General features: G+C 35.0%; 3 protein-coding genes across 3 annotated transcripts; all 3 read right to left on the bottom strand.

Annotated features, from left to right (window-relative positions):
- Positions 1-2341: 2341 nt before the first annotated feature.
- LOC106765924 (cytochrome P450 84A1) lies at positions 2342-5700 on the bottom strand. The gene is made up of 2 exons (XM_014650691.2): positions 4765-5700; positions 2342-3304 (listed from the first exon to the last, which is right to left on the bottom strand). The coding sequence occupies exons 1-2, from the start codon at positions 5698-5700 to the stop codon at positions 2684-2686; spliced, it is 1557 nt and encodes a 518-aa protein (XP_014506177.1). The 3' UTR covers positions 2342-2683.
- Positions 5701-13061: 7361 nt separating this feature from the next.
- Positions 13062-13598, bottom strand: LOC106765923 (putative glycine-rich cell wall structural protein 1). The gene has a single exon (XM_014650690.1). It carries the CDS (start codon positions 13596-13598, stop codon positions 13062-13064), a length of 537 nt encoding a protein of 178 aa, XP_014506176.1.
- A 4637-nt stretch (positions 13599-18235) lies between these two features.
- Positions 18236-20101, bottom strand: LOC106767302 (GATA transcription factor 5). Its single transcript, XM_014652158.2, has 3 exons — positions 19948-20101; positions 19587-19877; positions 18236-19509 (listed from the first exon to the last, which is right to left on the bottom strand). Exons 2-3 carry the CDS (start codon positions 19869-19871, stop codon positions 18913-18915), a joined length of 882 nt encoding a protein of 293 aa, XP_014507644.1. The 5' UTR covers positions 19872-19877; positions 19948-20101; the 3' UTR covers positions 18236-18912.
- Positions 20102-25601: the final 5500 nt, after the last annotated feature.

Here is a 25601-nt window from a genome sequence, read left to right as displayed (position 1 = left end):
TATGTGGTGATGGTGTGTTTGGTAGGACAAAGAAAATGATGAGAGAGAAAATTTATTTTGTTGTATTTGACACAGAAAATAAAGAAAAAAAAATTATGAGATTTATTGAAGTATTTCTCTTATATTTCTATTCCTCTTTATCTCTTTCTTTATTTTCTATTAAATCAATTAAACTAAACAACTATTAAATAGTTTCTTCTTAATTTTTATTCAATAAACAATTAAACATTCAATTTTATTTTCATTCTTTCTATTTCTGTTTTTAAATCAAACACAAAAATAAAGGTTTTTCTACACTAATAATAATGTCTTTAATATCATGAGTGTCCTTAGTATCGTTAACTAGAGCTATCAAAACGGATAGTCCAGTTTGACTTGATCCGGTTCATCATGAGTTAGTCATTTAGTGAACCAACTCAATCTGACTTACTTAAAATGTTACTCCTTACACCACCGCATGTTCTTCCTTCACCATCACATGCCACAAATACCCTTAACTCAAAATCAAACTATCAAATGGATTGAATAGGCTCAACGGAAATAGGAGTTCCGTTGGACATTCAAAACGAATGTCCATATCCGTGAGAGAGCTTACAAAAAAATTTATTTCTTATTCTTCTGTTACGATAATATATTGTGTGATATTTACACGAAAAATTGTTTGTTCTCTTTGACTTACATTTGCTTCTGTGCAGCTCCGCAATGTATTAGGCCTCATGCGTAAGGGTGGGAACCTACCGAGGTTAGTTTTATTTCAAATTAATGATATATATTGACAAGCACTGATATTGAGTAGAGCTTTCTTGACATCATTTTCAACTTCTGTTAACAGTTGCATAGTTGCTTCAAGTTCATATTGAAGATTTTTCAACACCATCAATGATTCCATCTTTCACTATTGTTAAACTTTTCTTTTCTTTAATAAAACTTTCTTACAAAATTTTTACTCATAAAGTGAGGTTATGACAATATTTCTATTGTTTACTAATATAAACATTAATTCATAAAACATATAGTCTATACAAATTGTTGACGAAAACCTAATTTGTCTATTGTCTCTATAAAGTTTTTTTTTTCACTATTACACTAAAGGTAGGTCCTATGTTCCACAACACCCTATCAATGTATCAAAGTTCAAAGAATCTAATAATTGTTAATTAAACTTTACTCCTTTAAATAGAGAAAATTGTATTTAAAACTGTTTTCTATTCTTTGTCTTCTTGTGAGATTTATTTCATTATTATGAAAAAACCTAACTTAATAATGAGATTAGTTTTAAAACTAATTATTAGATCTAACATTCATCGTTATCATAAAAGTTATAACTCAATTTGAGTATATAACTTTTTATATACTTGAAAATGTAACATCTTAAATATCAGAATTTGATTATAATTTGAGAAAATTTATGTAACATTTATCTAATAACTTATTTTAAGTAATATTTTATTCCAATTTTTTTTTTTTATAACTTAACTGTCTAGAAGTTTTTATAATTAATAATATAGTTGTAGAATAATTGATAATTTTTACTTTACATTTTAAAATTATAAAAATAATTTAAATATTAATTTGTCATACAGTTTCATAAATTATTGAAATAAAATAAAAAAATATCTATAAATCTATTATAACTAACTATCTTTATCGGATGGGTTTTAAAAATTCCTTAATGTGAGATTAAAAATGCCTTGAAATATTAATTTTGAAATCTGACCTAAACCTCTTTCTTTTCCTCTCCTCTAAGTTTCCTCCTTATGTCATCCTCAATTAATTAACCACCTTTACATGCATCTCCTTCTCCAAATTCTTCATCCAAATTACGTAATCACAACAACTTCAAAGTGTCATACTACTTAATACTAACACTTTCTACTTCTTTATATCACTCATACTCCCTTTAATAACTTACTTTAATAATATAATACGTATTGATATTTTAATTTATAAATTAAAAATGTTTATATTTTTAGTTATTGATTAGGTATATTTCTTTACTTAGATGCCAAAATGACTTATACTTAAGCGACGGTAGACTCGAATGACGTTTTTATAATATACCATTCACACCAGATTTCAAAAAGACTGTAACCAAAAGTAACTGTTGGTTGGTAAGGGATGATTTACTTTTTGCTTAGTTAAAGTAAACTATTTATTAACTTCTAATACAAACTATATAGTTATATTTATTATAAAGAATATTGTATTAAAACTATAAGTTTAATTACTAAATATGAGTATAACTACTATATTTAAGTGATAGGGCCACACTTTAAATAATATCAAATTTGAAAATAATTTAAATTCAAAAGTCAAACTTCAACATGTATATTTACGACCAATCACATTCATATTTATCATCTCAAATATATCACCAACTTCTATTAATCTAATAATGTTCCAAAACCATAGCAAACTATACATATGAATATTATAAAGTTAGAGAGAGATACGTTTGGGCAAAGTGATTGAATAATAAACAATGACGTTGTAGATCCTCAATTCTACTTTACATAAATCCACACTGAAACGAAACCTAATAGTAATATTCCCCAAACATTCTTCCACGTATAATCGGGGAATAAAAACATTCAATAAAACAAATAAAACTCCCCAAACACTTCACCATTATTTTTCTTTATAACATTCATATTACTTTCTTTCTTCTTTGCATAACAAAACATTATACATGACATAACACACGTTTCGATGGAATCGCCACGAGTCGACTCGCCATGGGCGCGGTGAGTCCGAACACGTCACTCATGTCCAACTCGCTGGGTTTCATCCCATCGGGTAACTCCCACGTGAAGCAGTGAAGCAAATGCGCCACGGCCATTTCCAGCGCGTAAAGACCCAGTTGCATTCCGGGACAGGATCTCCGACCCGACCCGAACGGAATGAACTCAAAGTTGCTCCCTTTGAAATCCGGCACACTCGGGTTTAGAAACCGCGACGGCTTGAACGCTTCCGGTTCCTCCCACGAGTCCCCGTCCCTTCCTATGGCCCACGCGTTTATCATTACGCGCGAACCCTTTGGCACGTGGTACCCGCAAACCACCGCTTCCTCCGCCGTCTCGTGGAGGAGAAGCGGAATCGGCGGGTGCATCCGCAGTGCCTCCTTCACCGCGCATTTCAGAAAGACGAGCTTTTCGAGGTCCGATTCCTCCACGCGCCGGTTCAGGCCCACTACATCGGCTAGTTCTTGCTGCACACGTCGTAGGTCTTCTGGGCTTCTCATTAGCTCCGCCACTGCCCACTCGATTCCTGATGCCACAGTTTCGGTTCCTCCGAACATCACGTCCTGCATGTTGTTCCATTGTTATCAGTTTTTTCGTTTTCCTTTTTGTGTTGAAAACATGAAATAGAAATGCTGGCGGTATGGACATGGACATGGACATGGATGCTTAATTATGCATGCACACTGTACAGAGTACGTGTTACCACCAGTTCACACACACACACACATGCGTGTGTGTATATATATATATATATATATATATAATCACCATTTATAGCATTAACTCTTTTTTGTTTAATGAATAAGAAAATGTGTAAAAGAAAAATAATTGTGGTTCTAAATTATGCAAACCAAACGTTTACGATCCTTTAATTTAATCTAATACCTTAAAATAACATTACAAATAATTATATTCGTTTGTTTGATTGTTTAGAAAACAGTGTGTATATATAATGACATCAATCTTCTGAACTGAAAGTAGTAATGTGAGAAAAAAGCATTTGTATTAGTCTAGAAATTAAATAATCCGTTTTTCTCTCCTTTTATCATAGGAGTTATTCAAGATAATTTCGTTCCTGTTTATGGTAAAATAATTTTGGAAAATGATATTTTAACACTATTTTTTGACAGCATTTTGACACTGTACACGTGTCAAAATGTGATTGGACGATTTCAAATTAAAAAAGTTAAGACAGGAGTATATTTGAAAGAAAAAAACTAAAGTTTATTTTTTTAATTTGAAATCGTCCAATCACATTTTCACACGTGTGCAGTGTCAAAATGATATAAAAAAATAGTGTTAAAATATTATTTTCCAATAATTTTTTATTTTAAACTTATTTAAACAAAGTGGCCGGAGTACGCCTTTAATATTCTTAGTAAACTGAAATGAGGAAAACCGAGTAGTCACTTTCAACTTATTAATTATTTTTTTTTTTATAGACTGAAAGTTTTTAACTTACTTAGGAACAGGTGATAGTCTTTGATTCTCACTAAAGTACAATATGTACAAATCTTACTTGATGCTTATTCTTTATCACAAACTTTTCGTGTGTACAGGCAGGGTTTGCTAAGAAAATATAAAGTTTTCAGAATTTAAAAAATATGAAATAGAAAACGGATATTTTCTTTTTTAGTTGATTATTTAAAGAACTATATTTCCGGAAAACATTATGAAGAAATTTTCGCTAAATTCTTTTTAACAAAAAGAAAATATTTAATTTTTTATCATCTTTTTTCAGAGATAAATAATTAAAAGTAGTAAGACAGCTTTTTTCTACTACTGAATACATCCTTTTAAAAAAAAAAATGACCAATACCCACTCCATTTGAAAATAATTTTTTTCATCCGTGAAAATGAAATCTTAGAAAAAAGTTTAAAAAATAGTATCTATCTGTAATAACTTGAATTTAAACGGATGAATCCCTGGCTATAAACCTACCGCTGAAATGCTGTTTTCCAAATAATAATAGTTAATATACAGAAAGAAAATTAAAAGAAATATCTAACATGAGGGTAGTACCATGATGATGGCTTTGATGTTGTCTTTGGTGAGTGTGATGGAGTTGTGCAAGTCGTTTGATAGATTACTGAAATTGGGGTGTTGGCTGTAAAAATTCAGCAACTCATCAACCATGTCACTTTCTTCCTCACAACACTTGCCGCTCCTCTTCTTCTCCACGTGCTCCTCAATGATGTTATCAATGAAGCTATCCAAGGCGGCGCGTGCCTTGACGAGTCTCAAGTTCAGACCCTGAGGATCAACCCACCCGAGACAAGGCACAAAGTCCGCAATATTGAAGGCCCCAAACAACTTAGAAAACTCCTGAAGAATTGAAATGAACTTGTCTTGTCCCTGTCGGGAACTGGACCCGAAAGCGGCGCGGTAGATGATGTTTTTCGTGAGGTTGAACACCAGTTCCCCAACGTTAACGGGGTTCCCCACATTCGCCGCAACGGTGCGGACAATGGTGTCGACTTCGTCTCTGACGGAGTTCCAGGACTCGGCGCGCTTGCGGCTGAAGAGTTTGATGACGCAGATTTTCCGCATCTGGCGCCAGAAGGGACCGTAGTGAGCGAAAGCCATGTCGGCGCGGTCGTAGGTTAGGTACCTTATGGCTATGGTGGCGGGGCGGTTGGAGAATATGTTGTCCTGGACTTGGAGCACTTCACGTGCCGCTTCCGCGTTTGAAATGGCAACCATGGGGAGGAACCCTATGCGGAGGTGAAAAACGCCGCCGTATTGCTTGGCGAGTTTGGCCAGGCCTCTGTGTGTGAGCTGGTCCATCATGTTCATGTTGCCTATGATGGGAAGGCCTTTAGGCCCCGGGGGATACGGCGCCGTTTTTCTGCGAATTCGAGACAGTAAACCCCACAGTACCAACGTCACCAGAATTATGAGCAAGACCGTCGTACCGAACGGTTCGATTACGGTTTTCAGTTGCATAAGTATATCCATGGTGTCGGATTTTGGTTAGAAAATTTTATCTGAAATGGATCTGCTGATTATGATTGTGAAGGAAAAAAGGAAAGTAGTAGATTGAAGAGTTTGTGTAGATTGCAACCCGCGTGTTGCTACGATAAGCCAGAAACTATGGCGTTTATATATGGTCACAAGTTGGTGTCACCCCATGTTTCGTGAAAGCTACGACCTGAAAAGACCAAATTTGGAGGCAGTAATAACACGAGTACACACGATTTATAATGATAAAATATTTAATGATTTAATGTGTAAGATTTTATAATTTTTCAAAAAAAAAGTAAAATATAAATAAAAATAATATCAAATAAATATAAAAGTTTTAAGTGTTTCAAAAAATATTTTTCTTATAAAAAACATGAGAAATGACACATGAGTCACGCAACTATTTTATATTCATTTAATATTATTTTTTAATTTTTTAATTTTTCTTTTCTAAAAAGGTATAAAAAAATACTTTTTATGATCATTTTAATTCTTATAATATATATTAAAGAAAAACATACCTTAAAGACATTTTAATCACGTGATGCAATATATTATTTTATTATGTAGCATTTAATAAAACAAAGTTCTATAAAGAAATTTATTTTTAATAGATGTATGGGTTTATGCATTATTAAGGGCATTATGAGTGTTTTCTCTTGATTCAAATGAAAGCAATGGAGCCATGAATTTTTCAAACATGGAGATACTATTATATACAACCAAGAGAGGATACATGTGTTGTTCGTGTTTTAAGAATATATAGTTAAATTTCACTATATTTATAAATACACTTGTGGGTTTATTAAGGATATTATTTTTTTAATGGGAAATCTGGATATGATACTAGTGTAAAAAAAAATTATACAGGATAGAAAAAGTTTAATATCACACCTCAAGCAGTGCCATGTCTTCTTTTTGCACACCACAATTCTCGCAATCCAGAGATGAACCCTAGTTCGCGCTAGCTCCACCAGACAGAAATTGCAAATATGATGAATTGACTCGTGGGTTTGTGTTTATAAATAAAAATAAATAAAAAATTATTTTTTACATCGGTTATAATTAAAATTAATATAGAAAACTTTTTTATTTATTACAATAATGTCGTTGCATCAATTTTCTATATCAGTTATAATTAGAATCGGTATAGAAAATTTTCTTATTTATTATTAAATGTTATCTCGCCCACTTTTTATACTGATTATAAGAAAACTTACTTATTTATTATTAAAAATGATATTGTGCCAACTTTTTAACTTGTTATAACCACAATCAGTATGATAAATGTTATCTTATTTACAATTATGTCATTACACTACTTTTTATTTCTTGAAGTGTTGAAGATAGATAATGATAGTGTATCTAAAGTGATTGGTGTTGGTGATGTTTGCTCGCAAACTAACGTAGGAATACAGTTCTTGCTTAGAGGAGTCAAACATACTCTTGATGTTTGTTTAACTTAATCTCTATACACATCCTTGATGATGGTGGGTATGATAATCACTTTGATTTTGGAAAGTGGAAACTTAACAAAGGTAACTTGGTTATGGCTAGAGAAGAAAAATTAGCTAAATTATATTGGACAAAATCTTTGGTTGCTAAATACACTGTGAATGTCATGGACATTGAGACATCTTTGTGGCACCGAAGGTTTAGTTATATCAGTTAAAAAATGTTGAATTGTTTAGTTAAAAAAAGGATGTTCTTCAAGGGTTAAAAGGTGTAGAATTGGAGAGGTGTTCTTACATTGATGGAAAGCAATAGTTATATCATTTTTATGCTAACATTTGAGTTGTTTGCATATTTTGACATGCTATCGCTTTAATGTCATATGAGAAACTGTTTTTTACACGTCAAAAAAATATAATGTAATTTGGTTTAAAATGATTATTTTCATTCAATTTTAAAGTTTGAGGATCGAAATGTATTAAAATTTCAGACAAAAATAAATTTTAATTTCACATCAAAGTTCAAATACTAAAAACATATTTAACTTAAAATTCATTGATAATTTCGTTAGTTAATCTATTGGTAAAATGGATGCAAATGTTCACACCATATCTAACAAAATATTTATGATAGATTTATTAGAAACGGGTGAGAAAAAGAAGAAAGAAAAGAAGGAAGAGAAGGACTAAGAAAGAAAGAGGAGATGGTAGTGATAATCGTGAAGATGACAACAATGAAAAAGACAAAGGAGAAAAAGAGAAAGAGAAGAAAAAATAAAAACGAAAATCCATATAATTAAAATACTTTAACAATTATCAACATTTAACTACTTACGTATTCTTGACAATGGATAACTATTGACAAACTTTTATTCTTTGATTTAGTTTATAACAAACATTTTTATCAACGAATTTTTATTATTTAATAAGTTTTGATTTATCAACTAATTTTTTATACTTACATATTTTATTCGTTTTTTTTATTACAGTGTATGAATAAGTTATTATAATTAAGTTATTTAACAACTAAAAAAATCAGACCTAACCAAATAAGCTATATTTTGTTAGACCTCTAATATAGCGAATTACACCTATGTAAGACTGATTAAATATAAAGTTAAAAGCTTATACAAAAATATCTCGCGACAGGAAGACTGATTTCAACTAAATCTATCAACACTTATATTATTCACTTATTAATATTATTATTTTATTTATTTATTGACTAAAGAAGTAAAATTTATTTGAAGATAAATCTTTATTTGATTCTTACTAATTTTTCATTAGTATATTAAGTTTATTTTTTATTATTATTTACCACTCAATTCATAACTATTGAAAATTTGTTGGAAGCATATATTTTAAAATTATGCTTTTGATTTTAAGATCTATTTGCTTCTTCTTTTGTTTTACGTTTTATTGTTAGAATAAAAGTTATAATTAATAATCAATGTAAGAACACTTTTTTCCAAAACTGTAACAGTCCAAATATTACAACGTAATGGTAACTTAGTCGATTTAACTTCTACCCCTAAAATAATTAATATAAAATACAATTTCATCATCACGTCACATACAATTATTTTTCCGTCACATACAGTTATTTTTCCGAATAGATATAGTTTATAAAGTGATCTTCTTTAATTTGAGGATCTTACTTGCATATATATATTTTCGCAGATTTAGATTCATATTTGTGTTCTGATTCTAATGTAGTAAGTGATACAATATTGATAAAAATATGATATATATGACATCAAACAATTTGACCAATAAAAGCACGCATCTCATAGTTTTATTAATTTAATTAAAAATATTAACAGCAAAATTGGATACCAGATGGAATAATGCACTGGACCAACCAACCCAAAGGGATAAATATGTGGATTTAATTTAATTTAAAAACAGTACACTTATATTATACTTTCACATATCAACACATCTCCATGTTCTCTGTTCATGTCTTTTCTAGCTGTCTTAGTAAGACAATATGTTTAAATTTGATTAGTTTATTTTGATGATAAACACAATTACCAAATCCTCTTATAGCGAATGAAAAACGAGTGACAGGGAAAAGAAAAAGAAAAATAACGACTGAATGGTTTTAATACTGAGCTCTTTAAGGAGCTGAAAAATTCTCCTACAAATATAATAATGTTTTAATTTTAGCTGGTTAAGATAATATGATCAATTGAATATATTGAACATGATACGCCACGTTACTCATTACTTACGGAAAATGATGTAAGGGATGCTTTTTGTTACAATTTTCTTTCCTTAAATAATTCAGGTTTCACCATTCTCCATATAATTAATATAATTAACATAATCTTATACTCAACCTCTTTTTCTTTTCTCTACATTCTAAACTTCGCTTTTATAAAAATTAAATGGTTAAATATATGTTTTAGTTCTCATATTTGTTCTCCATTATCAATTACGTCCTCATGTTTTTTATTGTCCCAATTGTATCCTAATATTTGTAAATTTGAGGCAATTAAGCCCTTTCCGTTAACTGGCCACTAACGTCGTAGGCCAATTGAGAGGGCTTAATTGCCTAAAATTTACAAATATTAGGATGCAATTGGGACAAAAAAAAAACGGGGAGGACTTAATTCCTCAAATTTACAAATATTAAGATGCAATTGGGGACAAAAAAAACATGAGGACCTAATTGAAAATGAGAAATAAATATGAGAACTAAAACATATATTTAACCAAACTAAATTATTATTTAATTCTTTTTTAAAAGTATAAAATATGTCTGATAGAAAGATTATAATTAAACACCTAACATAATTTTTACCCTGATTTTCTTCTATGCTGGCTGGTTGCACAAAACAACAAGCATTTCGCATTTCGAACTATCTTTATTTTATATTCACGAAAGACTAAAATTACATTTATTTTAGTAAAATGGATATAAAACTTATTAAATTAGTAAAGAATTTAAAATTAATATTTCAAAATGTTTTAAAGAAAGAAAAATGTATTAATGTTTGATTTGAGCAGATTTAGGAGGACGAAATTTGTGGGAAATAAATTTGCTTTTGGCAGTAGGTAAAAGCTAGTTGATGAAAATGAGTTTACCTTAATTTGTATGTTTATGGAAAGTTAATTTAAAAATTATTTATGTATAGAGGCACAATAGTAATAGATAAATTATTGATTTTGTTAACGAAAGTAAATATTTTTTAAGGTTTTGTTTTAAAGTGAGAAGGATATGGTGATCTAGTTTGTGCAATGAGAAGTTGTGAAGCGTTTAGGAGAAATAATAAACACTAATTTCACTTTCAGTAGTTAGAAACAAACATCTTTTTAGCAAACCTGCATGTCCATATATAACGTGTCGAATTAGGATCAACTATGATTTGCCCTTTTGCAAAAGATAAAAGCTACCTTGAAAAGTTTTATTCAAGACAAATAAGAAAATCTATTAGAAATTCGTGTATGATTTATCATGAAATGCTTGAATAAATGTGATTAAACTTTTAAAACTTGATAACTCCAACATCTTAAATGTGAAGATTATCCCATAAACTTTATTGAGTGAGACACTTGGTAGAAACTTTGCACTGTCGACGGATCACAATAGTTGACAATCAAACACATTCAAAAATTGAAGCTAATTGAGGTTTCTATAATATAGATAAAGCATTCTTTAACCAACTCATTAGTGCAAATATCTTATCAATGGATTAATTATAATTGTCAAATTTATAATGTATGGTATTTTATTCAATGTTGGGTTGTTGGGTTTTCTTTTAAATTACACATTAAGCAAATGGATATAGTTTATTGCCATTCTAAGTTTGCTTTATTGAGAATCCATGCCTTTGTCAATTTCTTTTTTTATAAAAATAAATCTCTGTTTCAATTTGGTTTCTTATGAAGATTTTTTTATGATATAAAGTTTAAATTGCTTGTGTATCTATCATTATATATTTATATGTGCATGTTTCTATTTTATTGTTTCTGAGGAGAAGTGGGAGGGTGAACAAAGTGTCTGAATGTGATTTGCAGCATATTATATATATGAGGTTTTCTGAGTTCCTTATATTTTAATCCTAAATTTATCTACCAAGTAAGAAATAAAATAAATACATAAGGATTTTTCCTTGATTTAAATCATGATTAAACACTATGACTTGAAATTGATCATTTAATAGCTATGATTACACGAAGGATTCCTAATAAATAATATGATTTTATTACAACGGAATTGACAAACTTTTTTTAAAGTCTTAATGAGAAAAATAGAAAAGAGTCCAAAGAAGAGTGAGAGAAGCATGGATATTATAATAAAAATTGTGTTTCTTGTAAAATAACTTTAGACTAAGTTAAAGACAAAGAAAGATTCAGAGACCAAGTAAAAAGGACGAAGTCAAAGTAAAATTTTGTTTCGTTACGTCACTAAATTAGTTTAAACTATGTTTTTCTATTTGATTCAATAAAAATGTTAACTGAAAAAATAAATAAATATCATTTAAAGAAACATTTTATTAACGAGACAAAATTAATTAACTGATACCTTAAAAATATAAATATATATATATATATATATATATATATAATTTTATAAATATAACATATAAAAGAAGAAAAAAGAACTTATTCTAATTTTTTTACACTATATTTACATAAGGCTAATGGAATTAATGAAAATAAAATAATCAATCGGCAGCATTAAAAGTTGATAAGTTTGATAGTGGAACTTAATTATTTAAAATCGATGATTTTGTGCAATTAAGTTGTCACACTCGATGTAGCATTATTTAGTGGGAATTTGTTTTATTTAAAAAAATTATAAATGAAAGCATAATTTTAACGTTTCAAATTTAAAAAGATGAAGTAAAGATCTTTAAAATTAAATTTTGAAAAATTGTTGGATTTTCTCTCTCTCTCTCTCTCTCTCTCCCTCTCCCTCTCTCCCTCCCTCCCACAATAAACATATTATATTATATAGAAATCAATTCCATTAACAAATCGTCACATTCAACATTCACATGACTTAGGATTAGAAGTACATTTCTAGCAAAAAGGCGTTTATGTCGGTCAACACAGATATATCTAAGATCTCATCCAATTAGCTAATCTCACCTATGCATCTCTTGTATACACTCCCATAGAAATTAATGTAAAATTAAGATGAGTTTAAGGGAACTTCTTACTAACAAAAGTTGGTTAGAAGTTTAATCTACCTAACTATCACCAAACTTGACATTTCTTTTGTTGTTCACTCAGTCAAAAATTCATACTAGCTCTTAAGAAATTGCATCTCTTAGTCGTGCACCATATTAGTATATATCTACTTCACACTACCTGTCACGGTCTTTTTCGTCCCTACTATCAAACCTTAAAAAGCCTACAATAATGCCAATTAGACTGGATGTCCTGACACAAGAAAATCTACAATTGCTTGGTGCATGTTTTAAGGCGATTCTATAATCTCTTGGAAGTGCAAGAAGCAAGAATCAATGTCTAAATCTTCTACTGAAGCAGAATATCATCCCATCATTTTCTGAGTTTATTTGGATATATGGACTTCTTTCAAAACTTGACATCTTACTAACAAGATCAACTCCATTTGATATTGACAACCTAAGTGCCATACAAATTCTGTAGCAAATCCTACCATGAAACAATCAAAATTAGCCTTTTATTATTATAGAAATAGCATACAAAATTTTTGTATAGCAAGACATATCTCACTCTTTCCTATTTTAGTTTTTTCACCAAATGCAAATAACTAATATTAGGGAAACTTCAACTCAACACCCTCCCTATAGAGAGTTTATTGGTATACATATGTCATATAATATAGTAATTAAGTAGAGAAAACACAGTTTATGGAGAACAAAGCCACGTACAAATACTTTGGTCATTCCTCAGAGCAATCAACCCTTATCCCTTAGAATTTTTTGACCCAATTTCTTCTAACTTCTTCTTACCACATCCCCACACCCAGCATCTCACATTGCCATTTCCTCCCCCCCAACCCCAACCCTCACCACCACCACCACCACCTCCTCCACCTCCACCACTTTTTCCACCCCATTCATGACCTTGTCCATTTCCTCCTCCTCCTCCCCCTCTTCCACCACCTGAACCTCCTCCACCCCCACCTCCACCGCCATTTCCTCCACCCTTTCCTTTTCGCCCTTTATGTTCACCTCCTCCATTTCCTCCACCTCCGCCACTACCTCCTCCTTTTCCACCGTCCCCCCCACTGAACTTCATTTCACCTAATAACACTTCCGACGAGTTTGTCCCACTCACACCAACATCTCCCACCAAAGCACGAGAAACTTCAGCGGTAGAGTTGACCATGCCCTTGCCACCCTTTAATCCATGAAAATCATTTTTCACATTACCTAAACAAGGGCCTAAAATCACAGCAGTCACCAGAAGCACCCCAAACACACTCCTCACAACCCCCATGTTTTGGTTTTCCCACATGAGCATGCATAGCACTCACCTTCTACCACCCTTTTATACCATTCTCATTGCACTGGAAACACTCGTGTATATAGTCCCCACCCTCACTAACAAACTCCAAGCCGCAGAATCCCGTAACCCTTCCACAAAGCTGCAAAAGTTAGGCCACGGTGATGATGAATGAAAACAAGACCTGCAACTTTGATTTCCCTTCAAGTGCAATTTGTCCCCACCTCTATTTTCCCAGCAAATTTTTTTTACACTACATGTAATCCAGATCATATTATTAATAACACTACTACTAAAAATCACTTAGTCCCAGTTCATATTAAAACTATCACAACAAACAACTGATCCAATAATAAAACTAAGAATCCATTGCCAATAACCATTTTGTTATGAGAGACAATGAGGTTATAAACATACACATGATGCTTATTCTGCTTTGTAGATTAGTTTAAGTTTCTGTGCTAACCGCATATACTAGAACTTGGTCTGAGAAGGTTAGTGACTGGGTTTGTGGGAAGGTGAAAAGATCTATAGGTATTATAGTTGCAAGTCCATTAAGTAAAGAGATTGACGATGCTATATATGTATATTGCGTAAAGCACATATGTAGTTGGGTGGGGTGGTGGTGGCTTTTCCTTCAAGATTAGAATTTTGGTGGAAGCTGTGGTAGTGGCCGCGTGACAAAGATTGCATGTGGTGGACATCAATAAACTATATCGAATAGATGTCAAAAGAAAGATTGATACTAGTGGAGGTAATGTCAATGTTGCATACAGAAAAGAGGTCTAATATGTTTGATTTCTAAGTATGGACAAAAATATTTCATTTTCTCTTTCTGTTGATTGTGCTTTAGCCTTCCAGAGGCTCTCATACTACTCATAATCGTTTCATGGAGAAACTTGACTAGTGTTGTCAGGTTCCGATATTCAAATATTAAGTGCCTTACAAACTAAACTGGTATTTTTTTTTTAAAATTTGAAATCGTCCAACCACATTTTGACACGTATGCAATGTCAAAATGGTGTCAAAAATTTGGTGTGAAAATATCATTTTCCTAAAAAATATTGAAAGTTTTCTAATTTACTTTTTTCTAAAAACAAACTATTTGATTCATTTTCGGGATTTACAATAATTTAAAAAGGGATTATATTTAAATATGATGTTATTTGTTTAGGATTAATTAACAACTGGATATGTTTTTGAATAATACTTTATACTGATTATATTTTGTTTATAATATACATATTAAACCAAGATTACTAATTTATTTGAGTGTGTTTATTTAGTGATTGTTGAAAAGGTCCTGACTTTGGACTTCAGTTATGTTTTATAGTAGATTGTATAATATTCTGTTATGGCAGCATACACATTTTTATAGTTTAAATATCCTGAAATAGTGTTTTTTTTTTTGTTTTTTTTTTTATGTTATCATACATTACTCGACAGCATGACAAAGAAGTTTGATGCTATCAAGGATATTGATCGTAATCTGCAGCAGTGATCATCGTCGCGAAGGGGGAGGAAAACAACTTTTGTAAGGACAAAATTCTTGACGTGAGTAAAATTTCAAACAAAAATAGGTTTTTGTTTTTCGTAAAACTAAAACCTAAACACATTTATGTTTCGATTATAAAAATTTTAAACATTTAATAAAAAATAAAAAAAATATTAATGACATTTTTTAAATTAATGAAAACATTTAGACAAGGTTCTCAATAACTTAAAAAATGCCACCACATTTTGATTTTGATATTGTATGATATGATATTTAGGCCCGTTAGCACTCAACAACGATCATCACTGAAGCAATGCTCATTAGACCAAGTCAACTTAGAATAAATATGCTTATATTTTATTGAATTTGTGGTAATTTATAAATACAAAGTCAAGGCTAAAAGCCGTGTACGTTATGCTTACGCTTCACTGATACCCAGAAATATTCCTTAGTGATAATAAAGTCATTTTCTTGAGAGTCGAGGTTCTACAATTCATGCTTAACTGTCGGAGTGTCTTTTCCAGGTCCTCTGTTAGTGAAGGAGAACAGACGGTACAAGTCGAGGGAGAGCAAGCAGTGCCATTAAAGAACAAGTGAATAGTCCATATCAAAGGAAAGCGAGCGGCGCAGACTACTAAAGGAGACAAAGACGCGTCCGCCAGATTAGTCTTTCGATTCCACAAAATCTATATCAAAACCGATATATTTTGTTTTTCTTAAATCTAAAATATAATATACAAAGTTAAATGAACTTTTTGAACTAGTGTTTTCTTATCATGCACATGCTTTTCTTTATCTTGAAGATCATTTTTTTTTATTATTCTTGCTTCCTAATGGCCAAGCTTCAACTAGCTTTAATTAGGCTCAAAATGCATTTCCTTATCTTGCTTGTTTTACATAATGCTTTTCAAGCCGAATTTATATTTACAATTTGAATATATTCTACAAGAAATAAAATAAGAATTACATAACCAACATATATCACTCAATATTTTAGTATGTTTCTTAATTTGTCAAATTAGGGTGAAACATTTCCCTTTGTAATGTCTATAGACACAATGAAAAAGCACATAACACATTGTGATTAGGGATGGCAAAAAAATTTGTGTCTGTGGATATCCGCGGATAAAATCCGCGACGGATAGTTGATACCCGCGGATATTTACTACCCGAAACCCGCGGATAGCGGATACTTTAATACCCGCTTATAAACGGGTCGGGTGCGGATATTATACTATCCGTACCCGTGGACATTCGCTACCCGCAAAAAATAAAAATAAAAATTTAATTTTTATTTTATTAAGTTAAATATAATTAAAATTAACATTAATTTATATTTTACAAGGTTAAATTTAATTAAAATTGTACTATATGAAATATACCGATTGAAATTAATTGTCATTTATTGACAATTAACAGGTATTAATAAGTTAGATTGTCTTACTCTTTACAAAATATACATTATTGATTATTGGGTTTGATTGCCTAAAAATATACCACACTAATTAATAAGTCAGAGTATCTTACTCTTTTTGCAAAATATACGATATTAATTATTTATTATTAGATTTGATTGCCTAAAAATATAATGCACTAATGGTTAATCAATGGGCTTGCCTGTCATAGGCTCTATAAATATATAAGTGATATTTAAGTACAATCTTCCTCTTCTATCCTAATAAAAATTTAGACCTTTTTATATTTTTGAGTGTCGAAATGTCTTCTGCACGTCAACAACCCATCAGAGTGGATGACATTCTCAAGAAGGATTGAAGATCAAAAGAGAACAAAACAAAGAAGGACGACTGACCATCAAACCAATTCAACCCAAACAAAAATTAAATTTTAATTTATATTTAATTTAATTTATATTATATTTTATATATTTTTTTTGTAATTCTATTTAAATTTTATTTTAATAATTTATAAAAATATATTTTTTTAAATATTTGCGGGTATCCGCGGATATCCGCGGGTTTTAAAATATCCGTGAATTTTTTTTAAGCGGATACCCAGTGGGTAGCGGGTCGGGTTTCGGATACAGTTTTATCCGACAGATCGGATTCGGGTATCACACTATCCGACCCGAACCCGACCCGTTGCCATCCCTAATTGTGATCGTCCCTTATTTACTTATTGAATTAGGAATTCTAAATACTTCATGATATTCACAACTTTCAATTACTCCCTTTAATGAAGAGATAATTTGAAATCGAAATAACCATAATAATTATCATATGGATAACAACACTAATAATAATTATTATATCAGGGGACATCATTCTTTGGAAACAAGTATTCTTTGAAAAAGGTAAAAGAACTTTATTTCTTTTCTTTAACTCAGCTTCTTAATGGTAAGTTATTGTTTCAATAGGATAGAATACTCAGTCATGTAATTTTACCCTTTATTGTTTCAACAAGTCTCAAAATAAATTATTGTATTTACAAAGGCATCAACATATGTACCTTTATTTTATTCCAAACATTTTAATCTATTACATGAAATTGTTTAGAAACATTTTATTTTATTTTTCTTAATCGAAATAATCTTTCCTTTTTTATTCCAATCCGACGTTTTCACATTTGAATGAACCAAAATGATGAAAGTAACGTAATAGAAGGAGTAAAGAGGTGGTTAAAAAGATGTAAATTAATGTTGAGTTATTATTTATTAAAATTTGATTTTGAGTGAAGGGGACCAGAAGTAGGCATACGTAAGCAAAAACATACAATAGCATATGCAGTGTGCAGATGGAATCCTTCAGTAGCAGCCATCTCGATGTGGAAATTTCCTTTGCTATTTATTCTCTCTTAATTTTTCAGCGACGTTACGGAAGTTGTTGGGAACAGGTGGGATATTGTCATCACGTGATTGCCACGAAACAATAAAGGCTTTTTTATATATTTGGTTAATTTCATTTTCGTGGAATAAAAGGCCACGCACTTCTGGAATCATTGTCATATTAAGACATTTCTTCTAAAATATTGCTTTCTACACCCATTATATCTCTTTACTCACTCTAATAATATAATGTTCTATAGAAAGAAAAAAAAAAACTTTTGAATATCCTAGGATACTCCATTTTACTAGAAAACCTTCTTCACATTTTTTGAAAAGAAAAAGCTCACTCGACTGTGTTACCTTGCTTTGTTAGGTGCAAGATAAGATTGCTATGTGGGATCCATTACAAGGTACAATGTTTTTTTATTTGCTAGTTTTCCGTTCTCCTTTGTCTATGGCAAAGGAAACTTCAAAATTCAAATTCCTTGCTTTATTTTTGTTAGATTTTCTTATCCACAAAAAAAAAAAAGGTTAAATAATGAAGGGCAATATAAAATTGAAAAAAAAAATATATGAAAATTCACCTGTCAGAGGGTGTGCCCCGTCGATTAGGCAGCAGGAAAATCTAGTTAATCGGAAAAGTCCAAATCAAAGTCCTTCCGGCATCTTGCGTGCAACTTCCACATGATTCTATTTCAGTACAACCACTTCTACGCTCTTTCCATTCATTAACTTCATGTTTTCCAACCAACACTTCTCACTTCCAAACTCACCCATCCTTTCTTTCTATCTCATTAGATAACACACTACACACAGTAAATATTCATAATCAAAAACTAAAACATATAAATCAACTTCAATGTCGATAATAACATAATTTAATGTCTATCAGCTAACATTAACAGCTACCTACCGCACCCAACCAAATGTAAAATTAAATTATGAGAAAAATTATAGACACTAACTCGGGGCCCACGGGTTTAACCTCTCTTCCTGTCTAGCCTAATAAAAAAATACAAAAATAATAATAATCAAAAACCGGGAACCGACGCTGGCGAACCGGTGTCCGGTCCAGGCCCCGCTTCCTTTTTCTGCCGCATCTCCAAAACCTTCCGGTGGTGGTTCGAGTGCAACTCGCTCGAGAAAGTAGGGCTACACGCGGGTCTATACTCGGGCAATAACCGACCCGACTTGTACCGAACTCCACAGGCATTGCACAAGGTCTTCGCCCCGAGCGGTCCTGTTCGCCATTGAGGTGTTTTCTGAACGCCGCAATGGCTGCACCGTCTCGCCGCTCCCCCGTCCGACGCCGCCCGTTTCTTCGCTCTCTTGTCCTCCGGGTGGTGGTCTTTGGACGTGGCTGCGAAAATTAGCAAAGGGCTGCGGGGAGACGACGTGTCGGTGAAAGACGAGGGTGACCTCAGCGGCCACACCCGAACCCCGGTTCGGGTTCGCTTGCTCCTTGGCTTGGCCGGAACGAGGGTTTTAAAAGTAAAACCGGCGTTTCCCGGTTCCGGCGGTTTCTCGGCGAGGCTCTGCGTGACGGTTGCGGGGAAGGAAAGAGAGTATTTGGAGAAAGAATCTTCGATGAAATGAGATACCCATTCCAAGTCCGCAACTTCCTCCGGCTGTAAAAATGAAGACTTTGGTGAAAAGAGAAACGGAAAAGGTTGAAATTGGAAGAGTGAAATGGGAAGAGAAGTACCGGAAGAGTGAGTTCGGTATTGAAATTGTCGTTGAAGGAGTGGTTGCAATTGTACATATGGTGGTTGTCGTTGCGAGGGGAAACGGAGGTTGAGTGGTGGGTGTGTTTGTGTTGGTCGGGTTCTTCGTTTTCGAGGAGCGAAAAGTCGAGAAGGTCGTCGACGAAGAAGTCGTCGCATGAGTTCACGTTTTGCATGTTAAGGTCTTCCGTGTACGCTTGGGGGCTGAGTTTGAGTGCCATGTCTTTTCTGAAACTGCTCTTCAACACTGCTTCCAAACACTCCATTGCAACCTTAAACACAACCGCTTTATTATTTTTTACAAAAACATTGAAAATTGAAAACAGGGTTATGTTATGTTACCTGAGAGAGAAGAGGGATGAAATTGAAAGATAATGGTTAAAGCATCATTGAATGAGGGCTGAAATTTCCCTCTTTCTTTGCCTTCCCCCCAACAATAAATAATAAATTAATGAATAATTTTACTTTTTCCTTTCTCTCTCACCAATCTTCTCCTCCCAACTCTCCACTCTCTCCATCACTATTATACAACTTTCTTTTATACATTATCAATAATAAATACTAAAATATCAACGCTAGATGCTCTTTACTAATATACATATAATTCATTTTTTATTAAATGTTTTCGGATTTCTTACATAATTATGTCATTCAGGGCTTTTAAAAATAAAATGAAATACTTCATAAGTTAGTAAATTTTAAAACAATATTACCAAATGTCTATTTAAAAGTAAATTATATTAAAGTATTCTATTTAATAACAGTATAATTGTTAAAAAAAAAATTCATAGCTTTTTAGTATAATTTTATAAGAACATTGGCCTTTTAACATGTTACAAATTTAGAAAAAAAAATAATCCAAATTTGTCGTTGTTGTTACGATTTTAAATTTCAAATGTTAACTTGATTATCAATGTTTATAATTATACTTGTTTTTTAAAATAAAAAAATCACAATTATGTATTTCATTATTATTATTAGTTAATTTTTGTTGCTTTATTTTTCAATTGAAATTTTTAAATCTATTATTTTATTCAAATTAAAACTTCACACATCATAATACAACCTTATACATAAATTGAATATAAAAATAGTATTTTAAATATGAACATGGGTTACAATCTATTATAATTGAACTTGTAGTGGAGGGGGTTCGGTCAGGCCGGTCGGTGAGGTCTGAGAGGTAGGTGTAGCTCGGAGCCGGACGGTGTGGTGCAGGGTGGGAGTGAGGTTACAGGAGCATTGATGAGTTTTGATGGAGATGTAACGGAAGATGCGGCAGATTAGTGAAATTAATGGTCAGTTACAAATATGAAGTCTTTAAATAGGGAGTCGTGGGTCAGGTAAAGACATCTTTCTAAGCTACATAATCACTCAGTTTACCAATTTCCCGTCTAACTTGAGCGTCGGAGCATTCTCTTTGCAGGACCCCCCGGACAGCATTCAAGGTCACGAACCGATTGGGAGCAAGAGTGAGGGTTAAGCCAGACGATTTCGTGTCCCAAACACTGAAACATTTTAGTGCCCACCATGGGGCCCGAAATTATGATTAACCCAGAAACGAGCACAATGGCAGAACAGTTGCAGTTATAGGTATTATAGGAGATGCAGAGGCAGATGCAAGAGATGAGGGCGGAGATAGCGGCTTTGCGTGCCGAGCGGGAGAATGGGGTAAGGGGACCGTCGGTGCAGTCAGTCAACGTGCATACGGTCCATTCAGGGGATGGGGAAGCTAGTCGACTACCGTCAGTTGAAGAAGTGGCGGGGGTGGACGGTGTGGGAATTGAGGGACGGGGTCGCGCAAGAGGAGTCGGTCGGGGGATGGGCCGAACGGGAGGGGGCGAGGGAGAGAAGCTCGAGGAAGAGGGAGGGGGAGAGGGGAGGAGAGTATTGGGCGTAACCAGGGAAATATAGGGCATAGGGAGTTTGTAGAGCAGAATCAACTGTTCGATGATGCTTTGGAAGGCGATGGTCAATTAGATCAGGCTGAAGGGTTGCATCCCTTTACTGCACAAGTTATGGGAGCTGTAATGCTGGAGAATAAAGTCTTCCCGTGGGTTGAGAAGTTCGGGGGAACATCTGATCCGGTGAAACATTTACGATCGTTTGTGGATGCCATGGCAGTATATTCTTCTGATGAGTTGGTCTGGTGCAGGGTATTCTCCTTATCGTTGAGAGATGAAGCTTTAGATTGGTTTCATTCGTTGCCACCTCGGAGCATTGACGGTTTTGTTACTTTGAGGCATCTGTTTAGCCAACAGTACGCATCGAATCGGTCTCGAGGCTTAACGTATATGGCCCTTGTCAGAATGAAGCAGGGGCGGGAGGAATCGTTAAAAGGATTTATGGAGCGTTTCAACCGAACCGCGCGGCAGGTACGGAATGCAGATCAGCGATTGATAGTCGTTGCACTTACCACTGCATTAAGACCAGGACCTTTTGTGGATTACCTGTATGAGGAGGAACCCCAATCGATGGATGAGCTGCAGCACAAGTTGGTTGGGTTCATTCGAGTGGAGGAAGGGAGAGCCCATCGGGGTGAGCAGTGGGAGGAGGATGCAACGGGAGCGCCTGGGGGAAGAACGGGGCGGGATAAGCGGGGGGAAAAGAGGCAGAACGAAGGAGAACTTAGGAGAGTGGTAAGGAGAGAGCCTAAGACTAGGAGGGTTCAGCAATATGTTCATCACACGCCTCTGAACGCACCAAGGGTGAGAGTGATGGAGGAGGCTTTGAGGACTCATTTGTTATCGGTGGTACGGTCGCCAACTCCACGGGGGGCGGATGAGAGCAAACACTGTAGATATCATCAGAATAGGGGACATTCCACAGAGGATTGTGTCACGCTGAAGGATAAGTTGGAGAGTTTGGTCCAAGCAAGTCATTTGAGGGAATTTGTGCAGAGGGCGAATCCCCGGGCGGGGAGAGGCCAGGCGGGACAGGGGGAACGACAGCAGGTCGAGCGTAGAGATCCACCCGTAAATGAACGACCCGAAACGAACGGGGGGAATGAAAGACCCTTAAGGGGGATTATAAATACCATATCATGAGGATTTGCAGGAGGAGGGCCGTCTTCGGCCGCTCGGAAGAGGCATTTAAGGAACTTGCACAATGTTAACGGGATTAGGATGGCACGAAGGACCATGCCCATAATCACATTCTCAGATGAAGACTTCCATGCCCCCGATCCTAACCAGGATGATCCCATGGTGATAACAACCATTATTGCTCGCTATAGCGTGGGCAAGGTACTTGTGGATCAAGGAAGTTCGGCAAATATCTTGTACTGGAAGACGTTCCAACAAATGGATATACCGAACGAGTCGATCATGCCATTCCATGAACAGATATTGGCATTTGCAGGGGAACGGGTAGATACACACGGGTATGTGGACCTGAAAATGTGCTTGGGGTCGGAAACAGGGGCTAAGGAGTTAAATGTGCGTTTTCTGTTGGTGGAAGTCGAAGCTTCATATAATGTGCTGCTTGGGTGTCCCTGTTTAAACGCATATGGAGCAATAGTATCCACTCCACATTTAACAATGAAGTATCCGGCAGATGACGGTAAGGTGTGGATCGTTCGGGCGGATCAGAAGGTGGCAAGGGAGTGTTATGCGGTAGGATTGAAGGTCAAGCCGCCAGGGCATCGAATTGGAGAAGCACGGTCCGAGGTAGCTATGGCAGAGTTAGACCCGAGGGAGGATACGGACGAACGGGTAAAGCCGATGGGAGAAGTGCAACCTTTCCCTTTGGGAGAAGCGGACCAAACAACCATGGTCGGTCGAGAGTTACGCGAGGGAGAAACAGAGAGGTTGGGAAATTTGTTGGTTATGAATAAGGATTTATTTGCATGGACGGCGTCAGATATGCCAGGAATCCATCCCGATATAATTTCGCACAAGTTATCGGTGTTTCGAGATGCCAAACCGGTGTCTCAAAGGAAGAGACGACTTGGAATGGAGAAGAGGAGGGCAGTGGACAAAGAGGTGGGGAAGTTGATCGAAGCTGGGTTTATAAGGGAGGTAAGGTATACCACATGGTTGTCCAATGTGGTTATGGTAAAGAAGTCGAACGGTAAATGGAGGAGGTGCACAGATTTCACAGATCTCAACAAAGCCTGCCCAAAGGATACGTACCCTTTGCCAAATATTGATGCATTGGTGGATGGGGTGTCTGGGTATGAGATAATGAGTTTCTTGGATGCGTACTCGGGATACAATCAAATACCCATGTATCGACCCGACAGTGAAAAGACGGTGTTCATTACTGAACGGGGAACTTTTTGTTACGAGGTTATGCCGTTCGGCCTAAAGAATGCAGGGGCCACTTATCAAAGATTGATGGACAAAGTTTTCCAACAACAGATAGGGAAAAGTATGGAGGTGTACGTAGATAATATGGTGGTTAGAAGTCGTACAGTGGAGGAACACTTAGGAGATCTGGAGGAAGTTTTAGAACAGGTTCGGAGGTTTGATATGCGTCTAAACCCAGCAAAATGTACTTTTGGGGTTAAGGCGGGGAAGTTCTTAGGATTTATGTTAACTGCAAGGGGTATTGAAGCAAACCTGGACAAGTGCAGAGCGGTCCTGGAAATGAGAAGCCCCCGGAAAGTGAAAGAGGTTCAAAGATTGGTGGGACGTCTGACTTCATTGTCCCGATTTATTCCCCATCTGGCTGAACGATTGAAACTGATCGTGAGGGCAATGACAAAGACAGCTAAGGAATGTTGGGATGATCACAGTGAGGAAGCATTTAAGGAGGTAAAGATGATCCTCACACAACCTCCAGTAATGGGGCGACCGGAGACCGGTCATGATTTATAGATATTCTTGGCGGCAACAGAGGCGGCCATTAGTGCTGCATTGATCTAGGAAACCCCTCAGTTCAAGTTAGTATACTTTGTGAGCAGAAGCTTGAAGGATGCTGAGCATAGATATCAACATTTGGAGAAGGTGGCACTGGCGTTGGTGTATGCCGCTCGGCGTCTCAGACCGTATTTTCAGGGTCATCAGGTGGTTGTCCGAACGGATTACCCCATCGCCAAAATCTTGCGAAAGCCTGATTTGGCAGGAAGAATGATAAACTGGTCGGTGGAGTTGTCAGAATTTGGACTCAGATTCGAACCCAGGGGATTGGTTCGAGGGCAGCACTTGGCGGATTTTGCTAGCGAATTATCAGGGGAACCAGAGGCATTTTGGTGGCAGTTGTCTGTAGGCAGGTCTTCTAACAAACGCGGGGGAAGAGCAGGAGTAGTGTTAGAAGGCCCGAATGAAGTACTGATAGAGCAAGCTTTAGTATTCCAGTTCAAGGTAAGCAACAATCAAGCAGAGTATGAGGCCTTGATAGCAGGAATGGAACTAGCTCGGGATTTGGGAGCAAGATGGTTAGAATGCCAGACTGATTCACAGTTGGTGGAGGGGCAGGTTAATGGTAGCTTTCAGGTGAAGGACGATCAGTTGTTGCAGTACTTTAACAAGGTAAAGAAGATAGAGACAGGGTTTCAGCAGTTTCGGTTGCTATATGTTCCACGAACGGAGAATAGCCGAGCGGATCGATTGGCAAAGCTGGCGAGCGGGAATATGAAAGGGGGGCTGCCCACTGTGATTAGGCAAGTAGTGGTGAAACCTACTATAGAATGTTTTAGCATAGGGGTCGGAGAAGGAGAAAGTGGTTGGAGGGAGGGGATTGTTAGGTTGATCGACAAGCAGGATAGGGGAGAAGCACTCAGCCCGAGTGATGCCAAGCAGATAGCCCGGTATTGCCTGGTAGGGGAAGATTTATACCGAAGGGGTTATGTTACCCCTTTGCTGAAATGTTTGGGGGAGAATGAGGCAGAGTATGTGATGAGAGAGTTACATGAAGGGGTGTGTGGAAGGCATACAGGAGGAAGGGTCCTTCGGGTAAGGATATTAAGGGTTGGATTTTTCTGGCCAACCTTAGAGAAGGATTGTATGACTTTCACCCAAAAATGCAAAGCCTGCCAGAAGTATGGGAATGTT

Source organism: Vigna radiata, chromosome 7 (genome assembly GCF_000741045.1).
Source record: "Vigna radiata var. radiata cultivar VC1973A chromosome 7, Vradiata_ver6, whole genome shotgun sequence".
In the NCBI taxonomy this organism is placed as follows: Eukaryota; Viridiplantae; Streptophyta; class Magnoliopsida; order Fabales; family Fabaceae; genus Vigna; species Vigna radiata.
This window is presented reverse-complemented; position numbering and strand designations above follow the sequence as displayed.